Source organism: Gobio gobio, assembly GCF_949357685.1.
Source record: "Gobio gobio genome assembly, chromosome: 6".
In the NCBI taxonomy this organism is placed as follows: Eukaryota; Metazoa; Chordata; class Actinopteri; order Cypriniformes; family Gobionidae; genus Gobio; species Gobio gobio.
Window position 1 is genome coordinate 2,082,226 of NC_137102.1, and position 16,676 is coordinate 2,098,901.

At 38.7% G+C, this 16,676-nt stretch overlaps 1 protein-coding gene across 8 annotated transcripts in view; it reads right to left on the reverse strand.

Moving 5' to 3' along the window:
• rasal2 (RAS protein activator like 2) overlaps positions 1–16,676 on the reverse strand; it is a 166,847-nt gene that overhangs the window by 51,081 nt on the left and 99,090 nt on the right. For all 8 annotated transcript variants that reach the window (XM_079820239.1, XM_079820238.1, XM_079820243.1 and 5 more), the window contains exon 4: positions 5,545–5,654. In XM_079820239.1, the coding sequence (XP_079676365.1) occupies positions 5,545–5,654 (110 nt within the window). The remainder of the gene's footprint in view (positions 1–5,544; positions 5,655–16,676) is intronic.

Below are 16,676 nucleotides of genomic sequence, written 5' to 3' on the forward strand. Positions count from 1 at the left end.
GAAGAGCAGAGGCAGTCAGATCACAGGTGTATTCATCTGTAGAGTCATGATTACACCTGTGGCGGAGCGACCATGAGAACATGTGACGCCATCAATGCAGCAGCTTCAGCGAAGACGGAAGTAAAACCCAACAGACCCACTCACACATACATCCGTCCATGCTTCCGGTGAGCAGACTAATGAAGGCCGGCTGAAGAGTTAGTCAGTGCTTGCTCAAAACACAATATTAATAAGTAACCAGAGAGTTCAGACGGATATACATGTGAGTAATATGGAGTTCTGGATCAGAATGAGCTGTTCTTACAAGGCTCGTTAGTTTCAGTAAAACAGGAAGGAATAAAACCTCGGCTTGAGCTTACTCCTTCATGACCAGAGTCAGCGTTATTAGCTCAATAAACATGCGGAATAATAATCATCATCAGCGGCGCAACTACCCAATGCCAGAGGGGTTTGCACCATTTTTGGCGCCCGAATTGAAAAAATTTGTCTGTAATCATAGGCGCGAGATGATTGACAGGACGATAGCGGAGGCACAAACGCAACATCACTTTTGTTAATTAAAAAAAAAAACCCGTTCCCGTTTCAAAGGGGCATTTCCAAATATCTTTTATTTATTTGTTATAATTCGGGTATAGCTATTTTATGTAATTCACCAAAAGTTTTTTCATTGTACTATTTTATTATTGTTGTATTTTCATTAAAAATAGGCTAATAACGAACAAAACAAATAAACATTCGTTTGAAAGTAATTAAAGAGGAAATTATGGTAAGCAATATCATACGAGCAAGAGAGCTATTTTCCAGATTAGCCTTTATCAGCACGATTGCAAAATGTGATATTAATTTTACACAACAGTTCAATCCACAACAAGTGTAAATTTTTTTACCGTTTTGCTCTATTTTTCAAACAAAAATAAATTCAAACAAAGTATAGGTTTCGTTCTCGCATAACTCACCATTTTTGAACAGTCGGTTAGAACGCATTAGTTGAATGATTCTAGAATCCATTACGCCGCCAACTATACTGGCAGTTTATAGATTCATAGGCCTGGAATAATTAACCTTTTCCCAACATTTCATATTTCTAGAATTAAAATATTATATTTAGAATATAAATCTAAAATTCTCATTACATTATTTAGACAATTGTAATTACAGTGTAAGTGGATTTTGATAAATGGCAAGATGGATTTTGTTGATACTGATTTAATTTAATTCTATAACAGCCATAGTGTTTCGTGGTCAATAGTGTAATTACTTAAAAAGATGGTCAACAATATGTAACTTTACTTTGTAAGAGGTGTGCCCTAAAAAGTGAGTATTTACCATATAAATGCGCGTTCTTAACATCGGAAACGTGGTAAATTTTGTGGTAAATTACGCGTCGTAAAGCACGTTTTGCTGTCAAATCACCGGCGATATTCCATTATTATCCAAAATCCTATTATGGAATCTTATGAGGGCGCCTACTCTAGCCTGTTAGTCCTCTAAAGTGTTATATAATATTGAGGATATACAGAAATTATTTAGAAACGCACAACAGCAGCTACATATAGGATTTTTTGTATTATTCCCATGGCTTTGCCGCCCCTATGCGCCACACATAGGGCAATACGCCACTGATCATCATATTTTGAAATCCTCTGAATGTGCTCTCCAGAATCTCGACGGAGGTATAGTAAGTCACTATATAGTAGAGAAGCATTCGATTTAAAAAATCTGTTCATTAATCTAATTAAAGGCACAATATGTAAGATTTTTGGATTTAAATATCCACTAGATCAGTGTTATATATTGTGTTGACTTTATCCCAAATGTTTCCAAGAATGTGTCCAGAGAAATCAGTGATTTTCCCCAGGACACGGCCTAAACTCGGCCTATTTACTCGGCCGTAAATAACATGATTATTGTGTAGTAACCATGGCAACACTAGCGTCGCTTTAATATCTGATGTGTTTATTAGCCACTGTTTGGATCATTGATGGACAGAAACTCCTCATTGTTCTCCAGCTCAACACAGTTAGTCTGATTGTGTGAATCTGCTGTTGTTGATTTACCCAGAATGCCATGTTTTACCGCCTCATATGATCTCGCTCACTGCAGTGTGAACAAGTGTCTCATAGTAGCGAAATAACATCACTTTAACACACTCACATGTGTGTGAGAGGATCAAACACACACACACACACACACACACACACACGAGCGGGGGCAGAATAAAAGCTCCGCCCACTCAAGAGTCAAGACACGCCTCTGAGTCGAGTAATTACACACTGTGCCTTTAAATTGACAGCAGAAATAAACATTTGTTAGACCGGACTGAGTGAAAAGAGAAAGGGGAAAGCAGGAGACCAGGGCCATTAGCAGAGATGAGATGAATAAGCCTTTCCTCATCAGAGCGATGATTTGAGAAAGCTTTTCGTTTGAAAGCTGAAATGGAGAGAGGATGAGAGATGGACGAGAGAAGCAAAGTAATGTGGAGGGAGTAGCCGGATAACATCTGACCGACTAAGATCAAAACATCTGTCAAATTCCCTCTTATGTGGACACCCAAACCTCAACATTAAAAACATTCAATCTTCGGCATTAAGATTTTCCATAAAATGTTTTGGGAATTCAGTTTTTTTTACGCTTAACTGTTATTTTAGTCGTAAAAAGAGTGTGCTTTTAATGTTAATATAATAGAACATAAAACATAAAATAAGAATGACCTTACATTTATTGAGATGACATTTACTCAGCACGGCACTCTAAGCACTTCAAGTCACAACAATATTAGTGCTGTCAATTGATTAAAAAAACTGAATTAATCAATTTTTTTCTGTAATTAATCATGATTAATTGCAATTAAAAAACATTGGAGTTTTTAATACTGTAATAATTTCAGTTACTCTTCAAATTAATTTAGAAACAACTTAAAGACGGCATATTTTAAATATGTGTTGTAATGTCATGATTTTATGAATGAAGGCCAGAATCACTGATGTCTCTATGAAACATTAATGACGTTACATTACAGTATAACTGAAAGATGACAATCTCAACATTTATCAGGCTTTAAAAAACAACTTTTGATTTAATTTAACTTAATCTTTACATAAACCCATTATAATAAATGTTATATTTACCCGTGCATTTTCCCCAGACATTCGTTCTTCTCCCACACTAAACAGCATTTCATTCCAAATATGCAAATTCCGCGATTCCGTGAACGCAGAAATTATAGGGCCCTACTAAGCGGCCAAGCCCAACCCCGCCCCATAATCCCCCCTCCACCAAACTTTACACTTGGTCCAATGGAGTCAGGCAAGTCCCGTTCTCCTGGCAACCACCAAACCCGGCGTGATTGGTCACTCAGAGAACACATCTCTACTGCTCTAGAGTCCAGTGGCGGCGCGCTTTACCCCACTGCAGCTACGTGGACACCTAACATTTAAAAAGCATTCAATCTTAGGCATTAATAGGCAGTTAGTCCTCCCTAACAGTGGTGACTCCTCTGGGAATCATGTGACGACTGCTGAAAAGCTACTTCACTGACAGGCTTCACATAACTCATATATTAATTATATGCTGCTCAACAGAGCCCATTAATCCCAATGCACCTGTCAATCAACGCCTCTACATTCCTTAAAGAAAACGAGCCTTCAGATTATGAAGACCTTTTATCCCAGTGCACCCAATCAGTTTATTTGTCTAGGAAGTGTGAGACAGGCAGACAGAAATGCCCGTTTAATCACATATGAAATGACACACATACTGTGGATATAAATATCTTCCTTGTCCCACTTCCTGCCCGGTTAAAAATATCATCAAACAGTGTCTAATGCATCTCCGAGGCACAGAATATATCCAGAATGTTCCTTTGTTACAGTATAAGTATCGGCGGTTTGCTCAGCGATGAAGACACAGAAGCTGAATGTGCAAACGTGGAAGAGTTAATATGACGTTTATCCAGTATATCATTCTGTGCTCATGCAGGAGAACTGGAATACGGAGGACCATTAGAGATAACAGAGGAGGACGTTTCACTAATCAGGGGCTCAAGAGGGTCATTAAAGTGGGGCATTTCTCCCAAGCAGGAGTTCTGGTCTATTTCTACACCAGTGTGACATGACCAGCCTCCTGTAACCATGATTAATGGCTGGGACTCACACATGTGAAACTTGTCTAGAAGTTCTTCAGTTTCCTCAAATCACTTCGGTGAACTATCCTGCTTACCATTTCACATTCTTTATTGTTATAAAAATTCCAGAGCAGCATGAAAAACACACACTATATCACCAGAAGTGTTGTGCCGCCCCTTCAGATGCACATGAGCTTTAATGCCATCCCATTCTCAATCCGTAGGGTTTAATATGGAGATCCACCCTTTGCAGATCTCACTTCATGCTGGGACAGGAAGGGGCCGTCCCCAAACTGGGCCCACAAAGTTGGGAGCATGAAATTGTCCAAAATGTCTTGGTGAAGCATTATGAGTTACTTTCACTGGAACTAACCCCTGAAAAACAACCCCACCCCATAATCCCCCCTCCACCAAACTTTACACCTGGCACAATGCAGTCAGGCAAGTCAACCGCCAAACCCAGACTCGTCCATGGGATTGTCAGACAGAGAAGCGTGATTGGTCCCTCAGAGAACACGTCTCCACTGCTCTAGAGTCCAGTGGTGGCACACTTTACCCCACTGGATCTCACGCTTGGTGATGTAAGGCTTGGATGAGCTGCTCGGCCATGGAAACCCATTCCATGAAGCTCTACACACTGTTCTTGAGCTCATCTGAAGGACAGAAGTTTGGAGGTCTGGGCCCGTATTCATAAAGAATCTTAATGCAAAGAGCAGCTCCTAGTGACAAAATTCTAAGAAAATTCTTAGAAATGTGGGCGTTTACTCTTAAAATTAACTAAAAAATCCTAGTAAAGAAAAAAGTAATTCAGAAAGCGTCTTAACCCTTAAAAGAGGTCTTAAGGTCACATTTGTTAGGAGCACGGACGAGGACTTTTAAGAGGCTTAAGAGTTTCTTTAGCAGTGGAGAAAATGGCAGAAAGTGACTTAATTTTAAGCCAATCAAATACCTTATAGGAAATTAACAGCATGGTAAATAATAAAAGGATTTATATACACTGAAAAAAATGATGTGTTGAATTTACTAAAACAATTTATCATAAGTGGTCGCAATCAATTTATTTGATCTCAATTTAAACAAAAACACATGCAATTCCCATAAAACCAATTCATTTTTTTAAATTAAAATCAAAAAACTAAATTAAAATTATTTAAATGAGCACAAATTTATTATGCTTAATTACATTTTTCAGTGTACATATATTTAATGTGTGTGTGTGTGTGTGTGTGTGAGGTAAAATAGGACAATTTGCGCTTGTAATTTCAAAGTGAAGGCTTAGAATAGACCCTATACTTAAAAGCGCTCCTTTTTCCCCTGTTTGGACAACCAACCAATCACAGTCTTCAAAACACTGTGTCATGCGTAGCAACGGGTCAGCCCCGCCTCTTCACTAAGATAAGAGCTGATCTGAAGGAACTCACAGGCACTCTGAAGGGTGAAGAGTGTGGTCCATCCACTGAGATGTTCTTCTCTGAGCCGCCCAGGCCGGATATGCTCCTGCGGCGGGGAGAGCGCTCCACTGACTCTTCCACTGAGGAGAAGAAGAAGAAGAAGAGAGAGAGGAACCATTACACTTTACCATTACAACTGCTCAAACATACTGGGAGGATGATTTAATAAGCAGAATAATGATCAGAGAGATGAAGAATTAACATGTAAACCAAACGTTGCACTGCTACTGTGGATGACCTCATTCAGAAATGATGGCTGACACAAAATCAATAACTATTTTATAATGTTATAGCTAAGATCTATATTATGAATACTTTTATCACTGATTGGCTGATATGTTCCAATATGCGCATAATTGTTTTCTATAATTGCAGCACTGTGTAACTTTTTTAGTTTATTCTTAGCTAAAAACACTTAGTTCTTTCAAAAATATATGTGCTCATTAATGCATATTTACTTCTTTCCAGTAATAAAGTATTCTGGTAAGTTTATAATATGCCATTGTAAACACATACGGGTGAGGGTTGGAATGCGGGTCGCCATGTTGATCCTCCATCTTGAAAGTACATTAGCCAAAGAGGGACATTCCCGTAAATTCAAGCTTTGCCTTTGGCGTTTTAACACGCGATGGCTCCGTGTCCAATGTGGACGAGGTCGAGCTGGAAGCCATGTTAATCTTGGACTAAATCAGCCACCGTAGGAGTTAAAACGAAAGGAACAGAAACTAATATTCACTGGATGGTCATAAACCAGTTCACCACTAGATGGAGGAAAATATCACACAGTGGAGCTTTAAAAGGTTCTTTGCAGACTTCTCTCCTAACCAAAAACCATTTTTTATAGTTTTCTTGGGTTGCTATAGTTCTTGATGTTAAATGTCAGAAATTAATATTAGATATCAGATGTTAATACAGACAGATATTGTATATTGTTTAGTTTAAAGTGCCAGAATATAGCTGAGTTTTCTAAAGAACTAGACTAGAGAATGAATAAAAGTTTCTGAAATGGCATTATGTTGTGTAACCCTTTTAAGTTATTATTTGAACCTCTATTTTTAATAGTTTAAACGTTCTAAAAGGCCTAATCCTGGCTAAATCTAAGCCCTGTCTGTAAAACCAGGCCTAAGTGTTATTATTAATATCACACAGTGGAGCTTTAATAGTTTTCGGTTTGCATTAGTTGGATACATCACATTCCACATTCTTTCCAAATTGTTTAATATATATAACAATAATACACCAAACAACCATTTTTAACATTGATAATAATAAGAAATGTTTCTCGAGCAGACTGGAGTAATGGCTGCTGTAAATGTAGCTTTGCCATCGCAGGAACAAATGTGACCCTGGACCACAAAACCAGCCAATTTGGTGAAATTGAGATTAATACATCATCTGAAAGCTGAATCTGAGGGTGCAAAAACATCTAAATATTGAGAAAATCTCCTTTAAAGTTGTCCAAATGAAGTCCTTAGCAATGCATATTACTACTAATAATACATTTATGATATGAACATTGACCAAATATCTTCATGGAACATGATCTTAATATCCTCATGATTTTTGGCATAAAAGAAAAGTGGATAATTTTGACCCATACACTGTATTGTTGATATTCAAATGATATAAAATATAGTTATTGATTTAATATCTAGAAAGATGCCGTCAAGAAAACCTCTCATCAAGTGAGCAGGACGTGAAACTACGGCCGATCTCCAGAGGGATATTGATCAACAGCTATATTTAGCAGAATCTGTGCAGAAACATCTCCACATGCTTACAAACAAGAGCGCATGCGATTACGTGTGTGTGTGTGTGTGTGTGTGTGTGTGCGTGAGAGTGTGTGTGTGTGTGTGTGTGTGTGTGTGAAAACACGAGCTCTTGCTTCCCAAACTTCTCCTGGGTTTGGACTGCCTGTTGTCCTCTCACACACACACACACACACACACACACACACACACACACACACACACACACACACACACACACACACACACACACACACACACACACACACACACACACACACACACACACACACACACACACACACTTGCGCGAAAGCTCTGCAGGGCTGGACCAATCACAGCGATCCTCATGACTAAGCACAGAGGAACTTAAACATGACGATCGGATCATGGGATAAAACACATTTTGAACGCACTTTATGTCACTTTGGATAAACACCACTGAACAGAACAAACAGGAAATGACATTTTCAACTCCAATCATGCTGGATCAAGTCTGAGAGCAGGAGGCTAACTCGATCTAGTGAAGTGAGTGAGATAAGAGGAGTGAGATAAGAGGAGTGAGATCAGAGGAGTGAGATAAGAGGAGTTAGATAAGAGGAGTGAGATAAGAGGAGTGAGATACCTCTATCACAGCTGTTGCCCATCACCTGCTGGAGAAGCGGCTCACCCTCGGATTGGCTGGAGAGTGACCATCGCCCTCGTCCAATGAGCTCGAGCGCTTGCCCTTTAATAGTCCATCAGTTTGAGAGCGATTCCGCCGCATTGATAAACTGCAGCTTCTTCATGATCCTCTGCTAAACCTCCCTCTTCCTCTTCATCCTCATCCCTCGCTCCCTGTCTCCGGGCAGCAGTCACACTTCTTCCCTTCTTCCCTTCCTCTTTCTGGCAGACCAGCGGAAGAGATTTTACCGCATTTACTCAATCAATCGCTGTAACCTCACTCCTCTGTTCCTCTCAGCAGAACTGCAAGCACTTCTCTCTCTCTCTCTCTCTCTCTCTCTCCCTCACACACACTCTCTCTCTCTCTCTCTCTCTCTCACACACACACACTCTCTCTCTCTCCCCCCCTCCGCACGCATCTGATGCTGCAGCTCTGCACATTAGGAAAGCCTTTTCCTGGAGACTTTATTTCCCCTTCTCCATGTGGGACACTGCTCTGGAGAGTGTGTTTAGAGGTCGTTAGGGTCAGAGGTCACGGCGAGCGAGCCGTTAGCTGACCGTGACCTTCTGAAGGAAGACAGAAGTGCTATATTTAGCATGTCCTTCACAATCCTCTTTAACCCTCTGGGGTTCTTCATTTATGGGTCACACTCAAAAATGACCCGGAGGGCGGGATTAAGATAAAAAAGACTTCAATGAAATATATTTTTGTTCAATAATATTTTTTCTTTTCTTTTTTGGTGTTTTGGGATCATTTTATGATTTGTAATTATTATTTATGCAATAATTATGACCCATTTTTTCCCATTGAATATAATAAAAAATGTATATATATATATATAATTTTTTTACTTTTTTTTATTAAAGCTGTATTTCATTTTAGAGTCAAGCCTAGGCCTCATGAAAGCATGTTTTTAATGAGATCGGTGCCATCCGGTGGACACACTGAGCATTTTTATCACACAATAGCACATTTTACCACTACAGTGGATCTAGCGTTTTATAAAAACAAATTTAAAATCGTAGCTTCATCGGAATGGTCTGAAACTTGGTGACTTTATTGGTACTTGGTATATGAACACCCAAACAATTGGGTGCAAATGTCATATTTTGTTCTATTATAGCGCCACCAAGAGGCACAATCCTACCATTTTTTATGTGTCTTCGGAGTGAGCCCATACATGTGTGTATCACTTTTGGTGAAAATATCTCATTTTGTTTTGGAGTTATAGACATTTATATGAAAAAACACGTAGAAAATGACTGACACCTGACTTTGATTGGATTTTACTGCCCCTCACTATCAATATTTTGACATTTGGGTATTAGTGTTTCGCTATCGACCTATGTTTCCGAACTTCTGACGCTGGTTTCGTCTCGATCGGACTAGCGGTTTTGAAGATATCCATTAACGTTTTATAAGCGCTAAATTACAACGCTGCACAAACCATACACCGAAACCTGGCAAGTCTGGTCTCGTTGGACTCGGCAAGAATTCAGGAGACGATAAAAAAGTTACTCACATGAAAATAAGTCAATCTCACCCAAAGTTATAAGCATTTGTGAAAAGAAATTCTCCACTAGGTGGCGCTGTTTCGAAACTTCATAGGTTCATTCAGGGCATCTGATGACCCAAACCGAGTTTCATAACAATCTGTTCATGTGTTCATAAAATACAGCATTTTAGCACATCATTCAAAATGGCCGACAGCCAAAATGGCCGATATGGTAAAATTGGATATCAGATGACTCTGCACTTTTATGATTTTTGGACAAACGTTTCAAAAGTTAAAAGCAAAAATAGCCATTTTTTGTATCTCCGGACTAGTAGGTGGCGCTGTGCCGAAATGCTGCATGTCGCCTCAGGTCATTTTGTGATAACATGTACCACGTTTGGTTTGAATACGATAAAGCGTTGCGGAGATATCGCCTTAAGTGTGTTTTTTGCAACCGCTACATAAAATTTGTTGGCGCGTTTATCAAAAATTATTTGACGAATCAACTTGAATTCCAAACATTTTTGTCAGCATCGTCTGAAGATGATCTGGTAAAATTTTTGTGCAAATCGGTCAAACCGTCTAGGACGAGTTCGCAAAAGCAGGTTTTTCGGAAAATTCAAAATGTTGGGAAAATGACATAATAGTAGAGATGCTCCGATCAGCATTTTTGGGGCCGATCACCGATTACTGATCACCAAGATCATGATCTGCCGATTGCCGATCACTGCCGATCACAGAATGGCAATCTTTTATCTATAATCTTGCAGAGTTTGTAGAAATGAAACTAACTCTAAATTAACTGAGTCAAGATCTTGAAGAACCATCAAGTGTATATTTTAGAAAATTAGAAAACTTAAGGCTACTGTAGGCCATCTTTCCCAAATAAATGTATATAATAAATGTATATAATTATCTCACTTAAATATTTGATCATGCAGTGCATTTTTCTAACATTAGTATTGAGGTAAGAAATACTTAAGACATTTAATAAGAAATCAAATGTAAATTAATATTGGTCTTCCCTGAATAAATTAAATTAGATTAATCCTTACACTTAAGGTTGCAAAAGTTAGTCATTCAAGAGCAGTGAGTGTCATAAAGGTTCATCAAACAACACAAGACAAAGAGAAACTCAGAGACAGCAGCAGTTTATTCCACAGCTGTCACTTTAAGAGCGAACACGGATACGATTACAGTTGCACAAACGCTCACTCGCGGGTCACGACGGGGTTTACGCGCACACTCGTCAAGACGCTCATTTAGTACATACATGTGTGTGTATCTGACCATTGCAGCGCAATTTGTACTCGCAAGCTTTTTGTGAGATGGCCTGTGTGTGTGTGTGTGTGTGTGTGTGTGTGTGTGTGTGTGTGTGTGTGTGTGTGTGTGTGTGTGTGTGTGTGTGTGTGTGTGTGTCTCTCCAGACCGTGCGCGCGAGTGCTGAGCGCTTTGAACACTGGCAAGACTTAAAAATAAATGCAAATGGTAAACTTTAGTGACGATGCGACACTGCCTCGATTGTGCAAAGTGCAAATCCTGTGTCAACTGTGCAGTGATTTTAGTGCAGATGCGATGCGCTGATGTGAAGACATTTGAGCATTTTGAAAGGGAGAGAGAGCGCGCGCACGGTGATTCACGCGCGCTGTTTGTGAATTTACGTCCCACAGAAAGTTTTCAAATGACTGCGTAAGTTATTTAATATAGAAATATGAATTGTACCTCACCTTCAGCATTATTTTCCCCGCGCTGGAAAGAGAATGAGACGGTGTCTGCATATCATGCCCTCGCTCTCACGGCAGGTGCGGGTTTATGTGTCGACAGCATGAGATCGGTTCATGAGATCGGCCTTATTGGAGACCGCCGATCAATCATCCCAAAGCCATTATCGACCGATCGAGATCGGTTGCCGATCAATCGGAGCACCCCTACATAATAGTGATCGAATCGGCTTGAGCCGAGGCATCAGAGGAAAAAATAATTTAGTTTCTAGCCATGTGGGTTCAAAAGTTAGATCTTGTTTAGGCGTTATACCAGCCACACACTCCATTGATAGTTTTTTTGATGCATTTTCCTGTAAATTTCTGTCCAAATATCACTTCCATCACAAAACAGTCCCCAAATATGGACCCTTGAGACTCAGACCTTTCCTACGATATGCGTCTTGTCAAGATTAGAAAAGATTTTGATGTTAAAGTAGTAAAAATAAACGTTGCGATATGAAACATGACACCGCCCACTAGGGGGAGGAGCCCGCTAGAAGAATTTACAGAACCGTTTCCATGGTAACACAACGTCCGATTTCAAAACGGTTTTCACAGGATGAATTTTGAGTTTGTAAGCTTTCGAATGATAATTACTAAAATATATTATACGAAAAAAAGGCGATCAATGCGGTGACAGTTAAGGGGTTAAACACATCATACTGTAATACACTGCATGTTTACTTCATCATCATAAACCTGTGGTACAGCTATAATTAATAAATAAATACACTATCGTTCAAAAGCTCGGGGTTGGTTCGAATCTTTAGTAAAACAGTAACATTGTAAACTATCACTACAATTTAAGATCCCTTCTCAATCAGGGTTTCTGCAGGTTATGAAGGTACATTTAAGAGCTTTTTAAGACCAATATAAGCAGTAAATGTAGGGAACACATCAATGTTCTCTAATGTAATGAGTGTATTAGTGACACTTCAGAGTCTGAGAATACAATTTACTACAGATCTCAAAACTTTTTAATTCATTTGACAAAAGATAACAGTGATTTTATGATTAAAACATGAGCAAATCTCAGAAAAATCATCTTAATTGAAAAGCCAGTGCTCTTCATCCCCAATGGCAGATATTTGCTCTTGTTTTAACTACTTTAATTACTGTTTTAATTACTGTTGCCTTTATTGGCAATCAATCGGTGGTAAAGTGGCATTTGGAGGGTGTAAATGAATCAATACGGATTTAGCTGATAAAAAAAAAAAAAAGATTTTGCCACAATGCTTTTCTAGAGCCAAACTCCCTGCACCATTAAGCATAACTGCACTAGCATTACCCATAATCCCCTGCACTAACATTACCCATAATCCCCTGCAGGGATGAGGAGACCATCACTGAGTGAACTGATATATGCAGTGCCAGAGAGACAGAGCTGAAACTACAGCAGCTCTACATGTGCAGAACTCCAGCCGTAATGCTCAGGTGGTCAGGGTCCATCACACACACACACACACACGCACACACACACACACACACACACACACGCACACACACACACACACACACACACACACACACACACACACACACACACACACACACACACACACACACACACACACACACACACACACACACACACACACACACACACACACACACACACACACACACACACGAAAAGAGTTCAATCTGACTTTCCAACACTCACTGGAAAAAATGTAATTAGATACATTTAAATGGTGGGAATTGTAATTTAATGTTACACCATTATTTACATTTAGGATGTAAAAAACATTTAAAGGTATAGTTGGCAGTGCATCATCCATCCATCATAAAAGTGCATCCGTCCATCATAAAAGTGCATCCATCCATCATAAAAATGCATCTATCCATCATAAAAGTGCATCTGTCCATCATAAAAGTGCATCTGTCCATCATAAAAGTGCATCCGTCCATCATAAAAGTGCATCTATCCATCATAAAAGTGCATCTATCCATCATAAAAGTGCATCCATCCATCATAAAAGTGCATCCATCCATCATAAAAATGCATCTGTCCATCATAAAAGTGCATCCGTCCATCATAAAAGTGCATCCATCCATCATAAAAGTGCATCCGTCCATCATAAAAGTGCATCTATCCATCATAAAAGTGCATCCATCCATCATAAAAGTGCATCCATCCATCATAAAAATGCATCTGTCCATCATAAAAGTGCATCCGTCCATCATAAAAGTGCATCCATCCATCATAAAAGTGCATCCGTCCATCATAAAAGTGCATCCGTCCATCATAAAAGTGCATCTATCCATCATAAAAGTGCATCCGTCCATCATAAAAGTGCATCCGTCCATCATAAAAATGCATCTGTCCATCATAAAAGTGCATCCGTCCATCATAAAAGTGCATCCATCCATCATAAAAATGCATCTGTCCATCATAAAAGTGCATCTATCCATCATAAAAGTGCATCCGTCCATCATAAAAGTGCATCCATCCATCATAAAAGTGCATCCGTCCATCATAAAAGTGCATCCGTCCATCATAAAAGTGCATCTATCCATCATAAAAGTGCATCTGTCCATCATAGAAGTGCATCTATCCGTCATAAAAGTGCATCTATCCATCATAAAAGTGCATCTATCCGTCATAAAAGTGCATCTATCCGTCATAAAAGTGCATCTATCCATCATAAAAGTGCATCTGTCCATCATAAAAGTGCATCTATCCGTCATAAAAGTGCATCTGTTCATCATAAAAGTGCATCTATCCATCATAAAAGTGCATCTATCCGTCATAAAAGTGCATCTATCCGTCATAAAAGTGCATCTATCCGTCATAAAAGTGCATCTGTCCACCATAAAAGTGCATCTATCCGTCATAAAAGTGCATCTGTTCATCATAAAAGTGCATCTATCCATCATAAAAGTGCATCTATCCGTCATAAAAGTGCATCTATCCGTCATAAAAGTGCATCTGTCCACCATAAAAGTGCATCTATCCGTCATAAAAGTGCATCTATCCATCATAAAAGTGCATCTGTCCATCATAAAAGTGCATCTATCCGTCATAAAAGTGCATCTGTTCATCATAAAAGTGCATCTATCCATCATAAAAGTGCATCTATCCGTCATAAAAGTGCATCTATCCGTCATAAAAGTGCATCTATCCGTCATAAAAGTGCATCTGTCCATCATAAAAGTGCATCTGTCCATCATAAAAGTGCATCTGTCCATCATAAAAGTGCATCTATCCATCATTAAAGTGCATCTATCCGTCATAAAAGTGCATCTGTCCATCATAAAAGTGCATCTGTCCATTATAAAAGTGCATCTATCCGTCATAAAAGTGCATCTATCCATCATAAAAGTGCATCTATCCATCATAAAAGTGCATCTGTCCATCATAAAAGTGCATCTGTCCATTATAAAAGTGCATCTATCCGTCATAAAAGTGCATCTGTCCATTATAAAAGTGCATCTATCCGTCATAAAAGTGCATCTATCCATCATAAAAGTGCATCTATCCATCATAAAAGTGCATCTATCCATCATAAAAGTGCATCTATCCATCATAAAAGTGCATCTATCCGTCATAAAAGTGCATCTGTCCATCATAAAAGTGCATCTGTCCATCATAAAAGTGCATCTGTCCATCATAAAAGTGCATCTGTCCATCATAAAAGTGCATCTGTCCATCATAAAAGTGCATCTATCCGTCATAAAAGTGCATCTGTTCATCATAAAAGTTCATCTATCCATCATAAAAGTGCATCTATCCATCATAAAAGTGCATCTATCCATCATAAAAGTGCATCTGTCCATCATAAAAGTGCATCTATCCGTCATAAAAGTGCATCTGTCCATCATAAAAGTGCATTCATCATAAAACTACACGGCTCCGGGGGTCAATAAATAAATGCACTTTTTTGGTCTTCAAATTTTAGGCTGCCATTATAAAGTAAATCATGGGCAAATTTTCATTTTTGTGTGAACTATCCCTTAAAATACTAAAACACACACACACACTCAAAAGTTTGGGATCGGTAAGCAAAAGCTTTTAAATGTTTTTAAAATAAATCTCTTCCGCTCACCAACACTGCATGTATAGTAATATCACTGTTTGTTTTGTATTTTTAAATGTTGCAATAATAAACGATATTCTTCCAGAGAGCGATACATCTACAAACAATTCTTTAAATGAGCTTGTGTTGAAATTGTAAGAAAGACTCGTAATAATCTTAGTAACATTGGTTAGAATGTTTATAATGAATCCATTTAAAGGTTTAAAAGAGTAAACAGTTTTGCTTAAGGCATGTAAAGGATCATAATACAAATGTTCTAATGACACTGACTCACTCAAGCCCTGCCCAATATAACCATCATCCCAACATGAGCACAGGAGGAGGAGGAACTGGTCTCATCAACACCACTGAGCAGAACACAGGTCAGACCATCAGTGAAGATGAGGAAGAGGATGAGGAAGATGAGGATGATACCTGATATGAATCTGCAGGCCAGGCATTAATTATTCATATTTAGTGGAACAGCAGTGGAGCAAAGCTCCCACCACACACAACTGCAGCATTTCTCTGCATCAGAGATGGAGCGCGATGGGGAAATCCTGAAGGAAAGGGTTTAATCCACCGGCCGATTATCCCAATAGTCTTTATATGAGTCAGTCATTCAAGAGCTCTTGCCTCGTCCTCTCAGTAGACAGGTGTGGCACGTTATCTTCAGACTCACAGTTGCATTGTTTTAGTTTGTGACGCCTGACAATCTAAAGGTCAAACAGGTTTGGTCAAAAATGGCGGAAACCCACAGACCGGTATTTCCAGTTTAATAGCCGGTAAAGAGTGGAGAGGGTTAAAGATAACGTCATACTTACACACTTCATTTCCACTTACAACTGATACACACCAGAGCACATGTATGACGACCGTCATGTTTAGATGAGGCTATTCAAGATCATGAGGATATTAAGATCATGTTCCATGAAGATATTTGGTCAATGTTCATATCATAAATGTATTATTAGTAGTAATATGCATTGCTAAGGACTTCATTTGGACAACTTTAAAGCAGATTTTCGCAATATTTAGATGTTTTTGCACCCTCAGATGTTCAAATATTGTCCTATCCTAACAAACCATACATCAGTGGAGAGATTATTTATTCACTGCAAAAAATGCTTTTCTTACTTAGTATTTTTGTCTTGTTTTCATTCCAAATATCTTGTTTTGTGGGAAAATAACTAAAAATTAAGGAATTTTTTGCTTAAAATAAGCACAACAATCTGCCAATGGGGTAAGAAAAAGAATCTTAATTGAAACCGAAAACAAGATTATTTTTCTTAGCCCATTGGCAGATTGTTGTGCTTATTTTAAGCAAAAACTCCCTTAATTTTGTGTTATTTTCCCCCAAAACAAGACAAAAACTTTTGCTTGTCTAGTAAATGCTTCTTAATGTAAGATTTT